General features: G+C 35.2%; 1 protein-coding gene across 1 annotated transcript; it reads left to right on the top strand.

Moving 5' to 3' along the window:
- Window positions 1-11,596: 11,596 nt before the first annotated feature.
- Window positions 11,597-17,740, top strand: LOC122068500 (homeobox-leucine zipper protein GLABRA 2). The gene is made up of 10 exons (XM_042632381.1): window positions 11,597-11,756; window positions 11,858-12,126; window positions 12,976-13,093; window positions 13,593-13,787; window positions 14,472-14,852; window positions 15,013-15,114; window positions 15,544-15,753; window positions 15,931-16,377; window positions 16,690-16,776; window positions 17,253-17,740. Exons 1-10 carry the CDS (start codon window positions 11,676-11,678, stop codon window positions 17,631-17,633), a joined length of 2,271 nt encoding a protein of 756 aa, XP_042488315.1. The 5' UTR covers window positions 11,597-11,675; the 3' UTR covers window positions 17,634-17,740.

Raw genomic sequence — 17,740 nt, 5'->3', positions numbered from 1 at the left:
CATGCTACTGAAATTTGACATTTGGATAACTCATATCATTCTCTAAATATACAATAGTTGGAATTGCCACGTCAGCATTTCACATGACACAATTAGGTTTATAGTCCATAAAATCCATGATGGACCTAATCTGTACAAGAAACATTTTTTTCTTAGACCTAGTTTGTTTTGTTGTAAAATTTTTCTTATCTCTTCATTGTCATTATTTTGTATTTATGTTAAAACAATCTAATAAAAATTTTTGTTTTTTCACCTTTTTTATTTCTGAGTGTGGTGCACGCCTTGATCTATTTCTGACATCTCCTCATCAAAACGCAAAGGGGCTTTAGTTGCACACCATGGACGACATTCTGACCTGTGAGGACAATGACATATGATCTCGGGCGGAAACTTCATGTTCCCTCCACCACGTACCAATGAAATGGATCACATAACAAGTTCTCACTTAGATTAGGGCCTAGGATCCACCTAAAATAAAGAATGATTCGATCACCACCTAATAGGGAATTGGTCGAATCGTTGATTTGAGTATGGATATATGTTACAGTCTAGGAAAGGTTATAATAATAGTCAGTAAAACTACGAGTAGTTGATATTTATGGAAAATTTGGGTGGCTGAAGTAAAAGAAGCCTTAAAATGATGAATATAGGTAAACTAGTAGGCCTAAAAGGTATTGAGATCTCGATAGAGGTATGGAAGAATTTGTGGATTATCGTGGCTACCTAAGTTATTTATTTGAGTACAAAGAAAATATACATTGGGGTATTGATTTATTAAAATAAAGATGATATTCAAAGTTGTGATAATCATAGAGGAATTAAATTCATGAGCCATTCTATGGATTTATGATAGATAGTCATTGAAGCTCACTTGAGAAAATAAACTAATATTTCAGATAACCAATTTTGGATTTTATACCAAGGAGATCAACCACGGAAGCTATTTATTTGTTCAAGAGACTAATGGAAAGATTTAAAGCATATAAGAAAGTTAATTATATGGTCTGTTTTTATTTAGAAAAAAGCCTATGATAGTTTCTAGATAGTTAATTTGGCAAACCTTTAGAGAAGAAAAATGTTTTGAGTAAATACGTGGACATAATCAAAAATATTTTTAATTATTAGTTACTAGTGTAAGATTTATGAGTGGACAAGATATTAATTTTTTTACTCCAAAAAAAAATAAAAAAAAAGAAAAAGAAAAAGAAATAAAAAAGAAAAAGAAAAGATAGTGAATTTCTAATAACAATTGGATTGCACCAATGTTCAGCTCTAAGTTCGTATTTATTTGCACAAATCTTGGATGAGTTGATTAGAGACATTCAAGAACAGATACGTCAATGTTCAACTCTAATTTTGTATTTGTTTGCACTAAACATTGATACATTGATTAGAGACATTCAAGAACAGATCCCTTTGTGTATACCTTTTGCAGATGATAATGTTTTGGTGGATAAAACAAAATGCTTGGATAAAGTTGAATTTATGGAGATAGAATAAGATATTTAGTGAGTCATGCTCCTATGCTCCTATGTGATCCCACAATGTTGTAGACTAGAGAGTCATTTACACCAACTAGTACCATTTCAACACTCCCATTGAATTTCAATACTTGGAACTCCAAGATCCTGCCTCAGTGAGGTATATTAGTAACAGGACTAAAAGGATTTGTATATAACCTCAGTTTTACATTTGCCTGGTCTCACAACATCTGAACAAGGACCAAGTACATAATTCAGTGACGTTATTCCGGCCATTCTGGACCATTGCTCACATACTTTCTGAAACAACAGGCCTTTGATAAGACAATTAGGACCAGTATTTGGATTTCATAGTGTCAAAAGGACAAAGTTCACCCAGATTCATCTAGAAACTAAGTTGGGCCCTAAAAACACAAAAAAGATCCCTCTTTTTTTTTGTTAATAAAGATCATATTCTTTGAACCACAAATTTGAGAAAATGAAGTTAAGTCAAGTGGTTGGGCTTATGTCTAAAGAACCAGATCCCTTGAGACCACACATTTGATCTTCATTTATGTCACCAAGCCCAGCTAGGATGATGAGGTCACTCAGTGAAGGCTTGACTAATTCCACATAGAAAAGGAAATATGGATGTTCTAAATTCTTAAATACACCAATAACTAGGACGGGACAAAGTAGGATTGAGAATATTATTTATTCTTCCAAATATTCATATTTCATGACCTAAAATGAAGCTATAGGCATTCATGAATGACTGCCACAAAGTGTATCCACACTCATCATGGCTCTTGAAACCTACTCAATGGATCCATTTTCGTTAGCATTTACTGTTACTTATTATCCATTTCTATATTTGTGTGTAGGTAATCGTTGGTGGTACTGTGGTAGCCTAGTTTTCTTGATTATCACCTCATCTGCCCTTCAATAACTACCAATCTCTCAAAGTTTGGTTGGAAGGAATCATGTGAGAAACCAATCCTTGTAAGCATGAAAATTAATTAATTTAAAAGGATAATTGTTGCTTCCATGCATGACTTCTTTCTTTTTACCCCTTTTTTGAAAATTCCACTTGTCCCCTCTGTTGTCAGTTCCAAGTTGCATTTGATCCTATGTAGGTTGCGTCCTATGTTAGGATTCACTTCTGTAACGATAGCTTGCAGATTTGGATCTTCCATTTTAATTATCAATAATTCATCTACATTATCTATCATGATTACTACAATAAAAGATGTCTACTTATCTTTTTGAAAGAAGTTTCTCTGAACCGCATGGTGAGATTCACCGCGTGATCCTAGGGTTGGAGATACCGCGCGCCCTCTCCTCCCCTGTCAAGTAACCCAGATGTCATGCCTATCACCGTGGTTTTAGGAAAACTCGATCCTATCTTTTCTGGGTGATTACTTGAGTGAATTTTTTTTTTTTTTTTTGGATTAGGATGACAATGCAAACATGAAAGTCCTGCAATGTATATAGAAAAAATAAGACTGGTAGATAGATTTGAACAGCTGTTTTCCTTATTTCTAGAAAAAAAAAAAAATCTTTCAAATATAACTGTCCCATTTATTTTTATTTTTTATTTTTTATTTCCCTCTCAATTTCCTTTTGGAGGTGAGGGTACTGAGAGTAGGTGCTAATAATGAAACTTCTCTTTGTTACCGTTAAAGGTAGTAAAATTGCATCTCAGTGAATGTCTACTCCTTTCGGTTTGTAAGTATGACTAGAACGTCTACCCAAAAACAAAAAAAAGCATGACTTGAACTCTAAGATTGTGTGGTTGGTATGCTTCTTCGGAATAGGTTTTGGATTTAGAATGCATTTGAAAATCCGATTTTTCTCATAATTCTAGAATGCATTATAGACTCAAAATCTATTCTTGGAATGCATACCAAAAAAAAAAAAAAAAAAAAGCCTACCCTAGCAACTGCATTATGTCAAAGCATGGGCATCAGGGGAGAGAGAGAGAGAGTACAATGTTTTCACATTACTTAACAATAATCATATGAGGCTTAGTATTAGAAGAAGTTGATGAGGGTAATGATGGAAAGAGGAAATCAAGGGATACAATATTGGAATCTACCATACTTTAATTATAATAATGACATGTTATTATTGTAATAGAAGCTTGTTATTTTTTCAAATATCACAAAGCATCTATTTTGCAACATAGACAGATGATGTCTATTCCGTTTGTTGGATGGAGAAGACATGACCTAGATTAACCTCGTGTTAAATTTTAGAGTCTAATTCAATCAATACCCCCTTTGCATTGACATAGATTCTTAGTATATCCATGCTTGTTTATCGATATGCTAGATGTTATTGTGTATTTTTCCAACTGTTAATGTGAATCTATGGCTCCGATTTATCACATTATTTTTGGAAACGCCACATTCCATTGTTATATGGATCACTACCCATAGTATATATTCTTCTAACTTTAGCGGATTTTGGATGTATTAGATGGAATTAGAATAATTTTCCTTAGTATATGATGCTCATACGCCAGTTTTACAAACCAAAAGATGCAACCATTGGTCTACAATGAATTAACAGATAAGAAAGTCATAAATTGTAAGCTAGCAGAAAGCAAGGCAACATTGATGGGTACAAAATTGAAGAGAGAGGGATATGCTTTAATTTGTGTGGAATTATTATCTTAGGACCGAGTTTCTACTCACATCGACAAGGAGAGCTAAACCGAAAAAAATAAAAAAAAAGTATTTTTGACCTTGTAAAGTTGGGGGTGGAGGTTAACGATGACATAGGATTACAGTCACAAGGTCACGTCAATTTTGAAGAGGAGATTCTCTGTTCACCATGGGTGAAGGAAAACTTATTTATAATATTTGAATTTTGAAGTCATTTTTCATTTTCCTTTCCAAATATTCAATTCTAACATATAGACCAACCACTTTAAATGGTTCAATATCAATACCACATTAATTGACAACTTCTCAATTTGTAAATACCACGGGCAAACATAGTAGGTTACTTGAGGCTAATACCCACATAAGGATAAAATTTCATCTTACTGTAAAATTTGGGAATACTTCATTAGCTTTACCCTCCCTACATGTTCGTAAAATTAGCATTAATGTTCTCAAAATTAGCATTTTCCTTGAATGCTAAATTGACAACACAGTTAGGAAAATGACATCACCATCAATGGATTATCAGAAAATGACTTTCATTTACCTGTCCCTATATTATGGGTTTTCTAGTGTTTCTTGTGTGGTCCCATTCGTTGGGGGTTGGATTACCATTTCATTTTTACTAGATTTTCAAAGCTATATTTGTCACTTAATGAATTCTGTTTTGGTTGAAATTTGACATATGTGTTGGAGACTTTGCATCTACCTATTAGTAAAATTTCAGCTACATCAATCTTCCATATGAAAAATATTTGTGTTAGTCTAGAGACACCTCTTCTACTTGTTAAATTCCGAAAAAATTTTCTTGGCCTTGCACAAAGAGAGGCTACTCTACACATTCCAAATATTTGTATGTGATAATTCTGGTAGTACTCAAATTTTGTGGACATGCTGTCTACATCATAATTTATCGATCTAGAAAAATTCACCCGAATCCTATTTTCCTGCATACATAGATACAAGAAGATCTAAATTGTATGGCAATTCAGTTTTGGCAACTTTGGGTCAACTTTGATTCAATCATAAAAACACAAATGTAAAACCTCTACACATAGTGGGCCATAAGATAGAGATTCTAAACTTGACACATGGTCAGTCTATTAACCTAAAGGGGATAATGTTTGATTAAAGGAGCCTTTCCGCATGACCAAGAATTGCGACTAGATGGGTAGAAAAAATGTCTTTCTTTTTAAGAAAGTTATGCTGAAAATGCTAGTTCTTGGGATCGAGTCTGGCCTTCTCATATAGCTTTCCTATTCCCAAAACTATTTTGAGAGAGAGAGAGAGAGAGAGAGAGAGAGAGAGAGAGAGAGAGAGAGAGAGAGAGAGAGAGATGACTCTACAAAAGGAAGTCTATCAAAATTCAAAAATCAAGTACATGATGCTTGGTTTTTCTTTTTTTTTTTTCAAATTATTTTCTCTTAGTAAAATGCTTCACAAGTTGAAACACCTAGATTGAGCCAGACGCGAAGATAACTCATTAGACACACTTTTTTTTTTTTCCAATTCTTCAAAGTAGTTTTCTTTTCTTTGTACTCCTCCCCTCCGCCTCCAACCCTCATTTGTGCTTCTATAACATATTCTAATAAAAGTACACTTCAAAGGGGTGATATTAGGTTTAGCCAAAAAATTTAAAATATAAAAGGGCGGGGGTTTGGTGGGGAGGGGGGAGGGTGTGTCAGATTGGGGTTGGGACTGAGGGAAAGCCGGAAAGGTGTTCAATGTTAGCATATTCATCTATAGGATACTCTTTTAATTCATGCTTTTCATTGTTATCTATTTCAAAGACTCTTTTTCCTTTCCATCATCACCTTATTTCTCGCAACTCATTTTTCTCCTTAATTTTTGCAATTTACTATGCTTTTCTCCACCTATGTCCTCATAATTATATTATTTTCTCCCATGCGTTACAAAGCACATCTTACAACAAAGAAGCCAAGTCAGACTTATTAAAGCGTGTTTCACTTTCTCATTCCCTTTCTTCCTTTAGATCCCTTGTTTTCTGTTTAATGTTTCCACCTCCATAAACAAAAAGGAGCTTATGGGAGGCAAGAAATCTAAAAGGGAAGGATAAAGCTGAAACAAAGGCAGGGTTCCAAAAGGAACTATATAAGTACATTCTAAACTACTAGCTTCTTCAATGGCATGTGATTGTTACCAAATCTACCATTCCACAACCACCCAATTTAGTGGGAAAGAAGGCCCATTAAAATGTTTGGTGCTTTGATCCTAATCTCAATAACAAGTTGTAATTAATTTCTAGGAGGTGGAGAAAGTGGTGGCATGTAGTGGAGTCTAAAATAGTAACTGAGGATTACTAGTCTCAATTCATATGATTAAGAAAAATCCATTCAGATATAGTTATGTGTAGATCCTTAAATAAATGGATAAACATGTTAGAAGTTGGAGAATGGATAAAAGTACAGGTTCTTTGGGTCCTTATGTCTTCTTTCCATGATCATGTTTGTAGTAAGGAGGTTCTAAATATTGTATTGAAAATTGTGTCTTCTAAAGCCATAGAATCAAAATCTGGAAGGATCCACCATTTTTTTTTGTGGAAGGGACCCACCAATTCATGGATTCTTATCTGACTCTTTCAACAGTGTGAAGTCAGTGGATAAATCCATATGGGTTTGTGGGTGTGTCCTTTCTTTGTCAAGAAGTCTATGAAATATTATACTATTTTTGTGAGTCAGAAATATAATTTAGATGGAGTTGGAGGCAAATTCATTAATTGCATTCACTACTTTCAACCTTTAATTGGTGTGAAGACAGGTAGAAAGATCAAACAGATATTTGAGTGGGAAAATATCTAAACTATCAATTTTAATAAAAGAAAAATCTAAACTACAATTACATGTTTTTTTGCTGGTTAAATCCTCTTCTTGGCTCGGTTTGGCTCAGCCAGTTTCCACTTCTTTCTCCCTCCTTTAACGTTCCAAGTCTTTAAACACTGTACCCAAAAGAAAAGAAATTTTTTTTTTTTTTTCTTTAAACACAACATGTTAATGAAATGAAAAGCTATAACACAGCTTATGTAATTGTGACACACTTCGTTCTTATTTATTTTTTGAAGAGATGGAATCATAAGCTACACCCGCGAGTATTGACATCTCTCATGTCAAGCCAAAATTAGGTGCACGGAAGGAATTGGCTTGCAATTTATATATAAGAGGGCCACATGATCAGGAAGAGAGAGTGTATCACCAACAATATATACATAATTTGTTCTTATTTTTATCTCTAATTTGGAAAGTCTCCCTAAACATGAAGTGTTCCCTACGCTTACTCGCATAAGGTTTTCCTATTATTAGACTCTCTCACTCCTTTAATGTGAGTGGTGTAGGAAATACCGCATGTTTAGAGAATCACTTTTATGTTATAGGATTCTTAATGCTTATTTTCCAATATGAAATATTTTGATAGGTTAGTATGCAAATCGTAAATTCATTTGCGTGAAGGTAACAAAACCATACTATATATAGATCTATTAACAAATAATATTATAATAATTTATTTTCTCTCTTAATTAATAAAAATTAAACTAAAATTAATTTATTAAACTTTTTTTTTGGTAAATGAGCTTATTAAACCTTATGAGAACAAAAAATTTACATATAAATGTATATTTGTATTTTACTTTAGGGAAAAAGGTTTTCTGAACATGAGTAGAGTATGTCCAATTATATTCGAATTTTATATTTATTTTTTGAGAAAAAAGAAAATATAAAAAAATATTAAATATGTCTAGGATTCTTGGCATACCATACACCTCATGTGGAGAGTCTTCTCACTTCACTTTATTTTATTGACTGCAAAAGTGTTGCTGACTAGTTGTTGACGCTTAAAGAGGGTTGACATGCTTAGGACTAGTAGATAAATGTCCCTCTTTATCTGTGATCTAAACCTTTAAGCAATGTGTGTAATAATTGTCTAAATATAATAATCTCCTCAAGCCATTGTGGATGTTTACACGCATCAAACGAAAGAACATTTGTATGCAAGGACCAAAGAACATTTGACAAAAAATCATCATTTTAGGCACAATACTATGTTTGTCAAAAATCTAATAGTAATTGTATATATAAGACAGTGAGAAGATTTGCGACTGCTAAATAATACAAATTAGATAGAAACAAAAACAAAAGTTGATAGCTTAACTAAAAATTGCTGAAGTTGACAATTAATATTCTAAGTCTAAACCACATATATATATCACAATATGGATGGTTCATATATCCCCTACTACTTCTAGTTACCCAAAATTAAATTCCCTACATTTCCTCCATATTAGTGTAGGCTTGAGCAAGAGCAAGTCAAATTAAAATATAATTAACACGCAAAATAAAAATTAACTTCCTCTTCACTACATATCTTAACGATGATTCAATGCATCTATTGGAAAAAGCTTTCCTCACAACATTATGTCATCTTTCACGTTTCATAGATCTTTTGACAATTGGATAAAATAAAGTTGTATATTAATCTTTAAGTGTTGGAGTGTCTAATCCAACAAAAAAAAAAAAAAAAACTTCAGTTATTAGGTGGAGGGGCTCAACAGGTATGTGAAGGCATCAAGTGGATCCAAAGTTTTGACAATATATATATATATATATATATGGGTGAATTGCCTCATATATGTTGCTCCTTTTTTGAATGACGATATATGTGACATGTGTGATCCCTCTTTTGGGTTACCATACATTGATGTATTATTAATGAGAAAATGAATATATATATATATATATATATAGGGGTGAATTGCCTCATATATGTTGCTCTTTTTTTGAATGACGATATATGTGACATGTGTAATCCCTCTTTTGGGTTACCATACATTGATGTATTATTAATGAGAAAATGATCTTTGTTTGGGAGGGTGGCCCTTGTCCCAACACCTCGACCAATGGGAGAGCACATGTGGGCATTGACCAAGAGGTGGCGATGGATATTTTGCAACCCTTATGACTGGGTGCAAGGGTGTATCTTGGAGAGAGAATGTGTTCCCATTATTAATATGGGAGAAAGATAGGACGTTGCTATACTGGGTAGCATATGCTAGGGCCAGCCTCTCTCTCTCTCTCTCCCACCACAAGTGAAATGACATATTTGCCTTTATTGTGGGAGGAGATAGATAGAAACAGAGAGGTGCTAATATATGCTATGTATCCTGGCAATGCTCTTTCTCCCTATATAGGCATGCAAAATTACCGTCGCTGCCCTTGTGAAATAAAAAATTCCTTCCCGTGTGTATGCCCTTATGCATGCTTCCACTAGCCTCCGTGTTGGTGTCAGGGATACGTGATCAGACAATTATCTCTTGCCCTAATATATATATATATATATATGCAGTGAGCTTATGACTCTGATATTATGTTAGAATGTACAATCAAAAAGCTTAACTATTGGGTGGGAGAAGCCCAATTGATATGTAAATGCATTGAGGGTTCCAAGTTGTCTAATTTGAGATTATTGCCAACGTTAAGTGATGTAGGCCTAGATTGTACCCTTCCTAGCGATTTGAATTTTGGAGAGGATCTTGAAATTTGAATTATTGAGAGGATTTTAGATTTTTGTTTTATTTCTATTTTTGTATTTAACATAATTTTATTATGAGTTTTCTTTTTCACCAAGATCATATTGTAGTTAAAAAATCCATGCTATTTAGTTTCCATATTTTCTCTTTCAATTCTTAGCCATAGGAACTTAATTATTAGATGGGTGGTTCAGGTTGATTAGGATTTGTTTAGATTTATTTCTCTTTAAATATGTAAGAGCTATGCTTATTCTAGGAGTTGATTAATGAATTGAATTTGTAGTTTCTCTTTATTTTTATTAAATATGTAAGAGCTATGCTCATTTTAGGGAGTTCATTAATGAATTTAATTTAGAGTTTCTCTTTTCATTGAAATCTTGAAGAACTCCACCCCTTCCAAGCCTTGACGAGCTTGAAAGAAGAACTTATATTGTACCAGTGGAGCACATCCCCACCCTCTATTGTTCCTTGAAGAGTACGTAGTCAGTTTTAATATTTTCAAGTGCGACATTTGGTATCAGAGTTGCCTGGAGAGTTGCTATGTCACCTAGGCATAGAGACGAGAACACAGCTCCAGTTGAAATGATAAACCTTGAGAGGAGAATCAATAATTTCACCAACAAGTTTCTAAATTGACTCTAGATTATAAGTTGATGACAGGCATTGTTGCAGATGATCGATTCACCACACATGTTGATTTTAACGAACCTCCAATGTATGGTGAATCGATCATCCAGATATTCGTCGAATGCTGGAGGTTTGCTAAAATCAACATGTGTAGTGAATCGATCATTTGCAACATTATCTATTATTGACTCATATTATAGAGTCAATTTAAAAACTTGTTCACGAAGTTACCGATTCTCCTATTCGGGGTTGATTGTTTTAACTGGAACTATATGACCGTATCTATGCAATTCTCCAACCAGCTCTGGTACTAAATAACGTAGTCTAAAAACTTAAAACCGACTATTGTACTCTTTAAAGGATGAGAATGTACTCAGCTGACACGATACAAGCTCTTCCACGTCTGTTTTCAAGCTCTTTAAGGCTTAAAACTCAATTCATCAATCAAATCCTTTATATTATTCTCCCATCACATATTTATAATAAAATAAAAACTTAAATCAACCATCTATTCTAATTAAGTTCCTACTACTGAGATTGTGTAAAAACAATAAACTTAATCAAAATAACCTTTACTAAGGTAGACTCCTTGACACAAATGACATATTAAAAATAAAAACGAAATTAAAGGGGGAAGGAGATTCCTTAATTCAGCTAGGCTAGATGCTCCCTTCATTATGATCTCCAACTAGCATTCAAATTCCTTAAAAAAAAAAAAATAGTACTTTGGAAGATCTCCTTTATGATACAATTCTTGTCCAACAATACTTTCCAAAAATACAACATATCTCCCAAAAATAAAACCAAGTCCAAATCAATATTCACTTATCAATGTTGGATTCTCCAAAATATAGGAAAGAATTGCCATTTGGTGGACATCTTCTTTCCAAAGTTCTAGTACTGCATCATTAAGAAACCCAATTAGTCTATGAAGTTCTATAATGGCTCATCTAACTCAGTGTCTTAATTCATAAATTAATTCCAAAGATACTTGCCTTGTTCTCCAGGTTGAAATTGGCCTCTCTTTCATCTAAATCAATATTTAGTTACTCTGATATGACTAAAACAGAAAGAGAAAGAAGTTGGTTAATGCAAACTGATTAAAGTTGGTTGTGTAGCATGCCCCATGTTAACACACTCACAGTATCCTGCCACTCTCCTACAGATATCTAACATTCAACACCTACTAGCCCTTCTCTTAACACTTAAGTCTCTCTCTCTCTCTCTCTCTCTCTCTCTAGAGAAACTCTGAATTCCCTTGTTTTATGTCCTTAAATCTAATTAGCGTACCCCACGTAACTTCTCTCTCTAACAAGTAACAGCAAAGCCATTGAAGCCTCCTTAAAACGACCCTCTCGTCATCCAAAACTCTTAACTGAAATGGGTCTGGACATGTCGAACAACCATCCCTCTTCCCGGACCAAAGACTTCTTTGCTTCTCCTGCTCTCTCTCTTACTCTCGTAAGCATTATCCTCTAAAACTCAAAACTCTCACTCACTCTATTGGTTCTATTTCCTATATTTTATTTATTTTAATTTATTTTATTCCTTTTCTTTCAAAGGCTGGTGTCTTCCGAGATGCCGGTACACCTTCAGGGGCGAGGAGCCCGGAGGTGGAGGAAGGAGATGAAGAGAGCGGCGGAGGTGGAGGCCGAGATGAGATGGTAGAGATTAGCAGTGAGAATACTGGGCCTGGAAGATCTGATGAAGATGGGGATGGAGATGGAGTACAAGAAGATGATGATGGTGATGATGATAAGGACAAGAAGAAGAAGAAGAAGAGGAAGAAGTATCATAGGCACACTGCTGAACAAATCAGAGAAATGGAAGCGTTAGTTTTTCCTCTTTCTTCTTTTTTCTTCTATTTTTCTTCTATTTTTCTGCATACAATTATCCATACAGCATTGAATGGAGAACTAGGAGCTCTCGGGTGCTTAGTCCTGTGTCTGTCTCTCTACCCGTATTGAAATGACCCCTTGCTGCTGTGTATCATGTGTGTTCCCATTAGTGGGCAGCTTGTCCAACCTTTTCCTAAAACATATATATGATTTCTAAACTTTAATCTTTTACTAAAAAAAAATATATTTTTAAAAAATCATAGAGAAAAGTTTGGACATGCCACCGGGTGCCTAGACCTATGTTTGTCTCTCTCCCCTTATTGAAATGACCCCTTCCACCCGTGTGTCTTGTATACTACTATTGGTGCATCCTGTTAGCTTACAGCAAGTGGGCGGCATGCCCAACCGTCTCCCAAAAGCAAATCCAGTATATTATGTAAACTAAAAGGTAAGATGAGTAGTTAATCTCAATTAAGGACTTTTGAGTTAAAACTTTAAAGATCGTTTGACTTGTTTAATCGTTTCCACCTTCTCTATATCTGATTTTTCACATCTAAATTTAAGCATTTTTTTTTCTTTTTTCTTTATAGACACTGATTTCTTATACTATTAATAGTCACATTCCTTATTTTTTGTAGTTACTTCTGCTTTGATTAACTAAGAATTATCAATAGTAACAACTTATATGGATTAGTTGTGCTTGTAAACAGATTGAGAGATGAATTCTTGCTAAGTATAATTTGGTTTTTTGATATATCAATAATGGAGAATTGCAAGCTTTTTATGAAGATTTATCTCTATAATTAACATTCTATTCTGTTCATTGAAATGGGTAATTGCAGTCTCTTTAAAGAATCACCCCATCCAGATGAGAAGCAAAGGCAGCAATTGAGCAAGCAATTAGGCCTTGCTCCTAGGCAAGTAAAATTTTGGTTTCAAAACCGTCGAACTCAAATCAAGGTATGTATTAGTAATGGCAAATTGGTTCTTTTTAATCGCTGGAGTAGGATACACTAGCACCTCTTTTTCTGTCTCTCTCTCCTACCCTATGAAATGACCTCATTACCCTCCTATGTATGATACTGTTTAATTTGTCGCTCCTTGTGACTCTTGCTTAGAGAACCCTCTCCCATTGGTAATTGTATCGACCACAACTCTCTTCTTTCCTTTGCTTCTCTCTCTCTTTAGGCTCTCCCACTTTGATTAATTTATTCAAATTGGTCAACTGGATGAGATCAGTCAACTACAAAGCATAAATACCCACTAAATGGTTTGAGACCTATGTATGGCCAGTTCAATACAACATACTTTTAGCTTAATCTTATGAGCTTAACAGTTAAACCCATAAGCAAATTTTACGGATCATCTCAGAAATGGTACTGAATCAATAAAATGTTACTTGGCATTGATGTTTCATCTATTCCTCTCCTTGTAGTAATGACTTGTATGGCAATTGCAGGCTGTCCAGGAGAGACATGAGAACTCTTTACTGAAATCTGAGATAGAGAAACTCAGGGAAGAGAATCAAGCCATGAGGGAGACCATTAAGAAGGCCTGCTGTCCTAATTGTGGTTTCGCTACCTCTAGTAGAGATGCAACAATGACCACTGAGGAACAACAATTACGGGTCGAAAATGCAAGACTCAAAGCTGAGGTAAATTTACTAATGCAATCTACTCCTTACTGTTAGTTGTTTAACTAAAAGGGGCTTGCTTATTGACACCCCTTAAGATGTCAAATAATTTGTAACTTTACTTTTTAGTCCTTTAGGTATAACACAATTTTTTTCAAATGAGGGTAGATGTTGTCATTTCACATGCTTATTCGAAAGATGTGCATGACAATGATACGTTTTGATAATGACATAATGATATATGATTTTCAAATCATTTTTGAAAAACCTATTATACCCTTAACTTTTAAGAACTTTTGAGGATAAAACAAGGGGCAATTAAAAGAAGTATAAGCTTTAAATACACCTAATCCCAAGGGGCTGGCAAAGTTCGCAAGGGACCTTCGCCTCAGGAAGCGTGTGGTTCTAAGTTCGACTCCTCTTACCTTATTAGGCCACTCACATGGGGGCGTTTAGTACTCTTCACTGCTTTTAGTGAAAATTGAATGGTTCTCATTCAACCCTAGTATGACCCAGTCTATGCGGTTGTGGGGTCAATATGGGCCGCGGGAGTTGTCACGCTGAAGGCTTGGATGCCCATCGTTATAAAAAAATAAAAAAAAGCTTTAAATACATCTATAGGGTGTCATTCAGATACTCCCTATAATATATAAGTTATTATTTTTCTTATTAGAGTTGAAGAAAACTTGCAATTTTAATATGTAGGTGGAGAAGTTGAGAGCAACCATTGGAAAATATCCACCAGGGACAGCATCACCCAGCACCTCATGTTCTGCAGGAAATGACCAAGAGAACAGAAGCTCTTTAGACTATTACACAGGAATTTTTGGGCTTGACAAGTCAAAAATTTTAGAGCTAGTGAACCAAGCAATGGAAGAGGTCACCAAGATGGCCACTGCAGGGGAACCACTATGGATCAGGAGTGTTGAGAGTGGGCGCGAGATACTCAACTATGATGAATACGTTCGCGCCTTCTCAGTTGAGAATCCAAGTAATGGAAAGGTCAGGAGATCGATTGAGGCCTCACGAGAGACCGGTGTTGTCTTCTTAGACCTCCCTCGCCTTGTCCAAGCTTTCATGGATGTGGTAAGATATATATATATATATATATATATAGAGAGAGAGAGAGAGAGAGAGAGAGAGAGAGAGAGATATTCACCCTTTTCCTGCTACTGTATTGAAATTTAGGGTCTTCCCTTTTAAGACTATATATGGCTGTACTAATATTTTCATATCCATTTTGTAGAACCAATGGAAAGAAATGTTTCCTGGCATGATCTCCAAGGCAGCCACTGTTGATGTTATTTGCAGTGGTGAAGGTGTCAACAGAAATGGTGCAGTACAACTGGTGGGTAATTTAACATTTCAACCTTATGCCTTACATTGATTCTAGATGGCTTAGGTTGATTTACGATGGAGATTTTCGTTGGGGGTATGATGTCTTATATTCCGTCACTTGCATAGGTGGATTGGTTCCAAAATGCCTTTAAGAGGCCGAAGCCCTAAAGAATATTTTCAGTAAATTACATGTATAAGGTTTCGCTACATACTTGTAGCAAGAGTTCTTTTTCTACAAGAAATGTAAGAGATGTATGAAGAGTGGCAAGAACCCTATTTTCCATGGATAGCAAAGAAGAACTCATTTCACCTAGACAATCTTATTGAACTATATAAATCTTTTTGTATGCATTGTCTGATTGTATGTTTGTAATTTTCATCCATTTTCCTGCATTGTTTAGGTTATTGTTTTCAAAAATCATTACTTTCTTACTATCAGATGTTCGCGGAACTGCAAATGCTCACCCCCATGGTGCCTACTAGAGAGGTATATTTTATCAGGTATTGCAAACAATTAACTGCTGAGAGATGGGCAATAGTTGATGTATCCATTGATAAAGTTGAAGAAAACATGGACGCGTCCCTAGTAAAATGTCGAAAATGCCCTTCTGGTTGCATCATCGAGGACAAAACCAATGGTCACTGCAAGGTACATAACTTATGTTTGAATCTAGTTTCTGTGTTGATGTATATATTTACGTCGCCCTTACCTAACAGTTTGAGCTTTTAAGATGAGCGAATAGCAAACATTCTGAAACCTTCTTTATCTAGTCATAGACTCAGACTTCATCCAGGGTTTCACATTAATTTTGCTTTTGTTTTTCAGGTGATATGGGTGGAGCACTTAGAATGTCAAAAGAGTACAGTTCATACCATGTTCCGTTCCATTGTTAATAGTGGCCTAGCATTTGGTGCAAGGCATTGGATGGCAACTCTGCAACTTCAATGTGAAAGGCTTGTTTTCTTCATGGCTACTAATGTTCCTACAAAGGATTCAATTGGTGTTGCCACTCTAGCAGGGAGGAAAAGCATTCTGAAGTTGGCACAGAGAATGACTTGCAGCTTTTGTCGCGCGTTAGGTGCGTCTAGCTTCCATACATGGACTAAGATTTCCACAAAGGGAGGAGATGACATAAGAGTAGCTTCAAGGAAGAACTTGAATGACCCAGCAGAACCTCTAGGGGTGATCTTGTGTGCAGTTTCTTCTCTTTGTTTGCCTGTCTCTCCTCATGTCCTATTTGATTTCTTGAGAGATGAAAGTAGACGGCACGAGGTGAGATTTAATGCTTAATTAATCCCTCCCCCCTCTAGATTTAGATTCTCTCCAATTCTTAATCGTGCAATTCTCTTTGTGCCTACGACACCTATACATTTTTAAAATCCAACAGTTGTAGAAGTTTGGGTTTAAAATGGATATGAATCTCAAAAAACTTCTACTACCATTGGATTTTGAAAAAAAATTGATGTCCCATGCATGATTAAGAATTGGAGAGGATCATCATCCTTCCCACAACCCCCCCCCCCCCCTTAATTTCCTCTTCTTAAGTTATAAGTTTCCATATTTGTTCTTCTTGGATAATCTCAGTGGGACATCATGTCAACTGGAGGTCCAGCTCAATCAATAGCAAACTTAGCCAAAGGACAGGACCGTGGTAACGCCGTGACCATCCAAGTGAGTTCTCATTGCCCCATTTTCATTTTTGTTTTCTTAAGAAATAATGGAATTATTTGTTGGGGTAGAATATCTTGCATTATATTACTTGCATTATGGGTTGATTCCATAGGCGTTAAGAGGCCCGGAGGAAATTTTGTTAGGGCTATATGGATATTTCCGTGAACTACCTATATAGAGTTTCTCTAAAATTTTGAAGCTAGTGAGGGTTCTTTCTCTGTGATCAATCTGAGAGAGAAGTGAGGATGGGTAGAAATAACCATATTCCCCATTGGTATAGAAGCAGATCTCATTTCACCGTGGATGTAGGAAATCTTACCGAACCATGTAAATCTGATCCCCTTGCATTGGTGTGGTTGTTTGTGATTTCCATTTGTTTCTTTAATCGTTTTAGGTTTTCTGCTTCTACATCATTAACTACCTCAACATGTTTTTTTAAATGTTAAAACTGTCTATTGTGGGAATGTTGAATTCAGGCAATGAAATCAAAAGAGAATAGCATGTGGATACTCCAAGATAGTTGCACAAACACTTTTGAATCAATGGTTGTCTATGCTCCTGTGGACATAACAGGGATGCAATCAGTGATTACAGGATGTGACTCAAGCAATATTGCCATACTGCCTTCAGGTTTTTCAATTCTCCCAGATGGGCTTGAAACAAGGCCTCTAGTGATCACTTCTAAACCAGAGGAGAAGACAATGGAAGGGGGATCCTTGCTTACTATAGCATTTCAAATCCTAGCCAATAGCTCTCCTACAGCCAAACTAACTATGGAATCAGTAGAAACTGTTAATACTCTTATTTCCTGTACATTGCAGAATATTAAGACAAGCTTGGAGTGTGAAGATGGATAGTTGTTGTAATTTTTTTCTAGCATAGTTCCACAGCAAATTAATTACACAAGTGATACATCTCTTCTGTCATTCATATATATTTTGGAGTAAGAAATTTATTTTTGTGA

The sequence above is a fragment of the Macadamia integrifolia genome, chromosome 2 (genome assembly GCF_013358625.1).
Source record: "Macadamia integrifolia cultivar HAES 741 chromosome 2, SCU_Mint_v3, whole genome shotgun sequence".
Lineage (NCBI taxonomy): Eukaryota > Viridiplantae > Streptophyta > Magnoliopsida > Proteales > Proteaceae > Macadamia > Macadamia integrifolia.
This window is presented reverse-complemented; position numbering and strand designations above follow the sequence as displayed.

Bases quoted from the DNA above. Each gene is read 5' to 3' on its own strand.
- LOC122068500 (XM_042632381.1), top strand. From the start codon at position 11,676: ATGGGTCTGGACATGTCGAACAACCATCCCTCTTCCCGGACCAAAGAC. The intron at 12,127-12,975 runs GTTAGTTTTTCC...GGGTAATTGCAG, and splicing joins CAAATCAGAGAAATGGAAGC to TCTCTTTAAAGAATCACCCC. The intron at 16,777-17,252 runs GTGAGTTCTCAT...TGTTGAATTCAG, and splicing joins GTAACGCCGTGACCATCCAA to GCAATGAAATCAAAAGAGAA.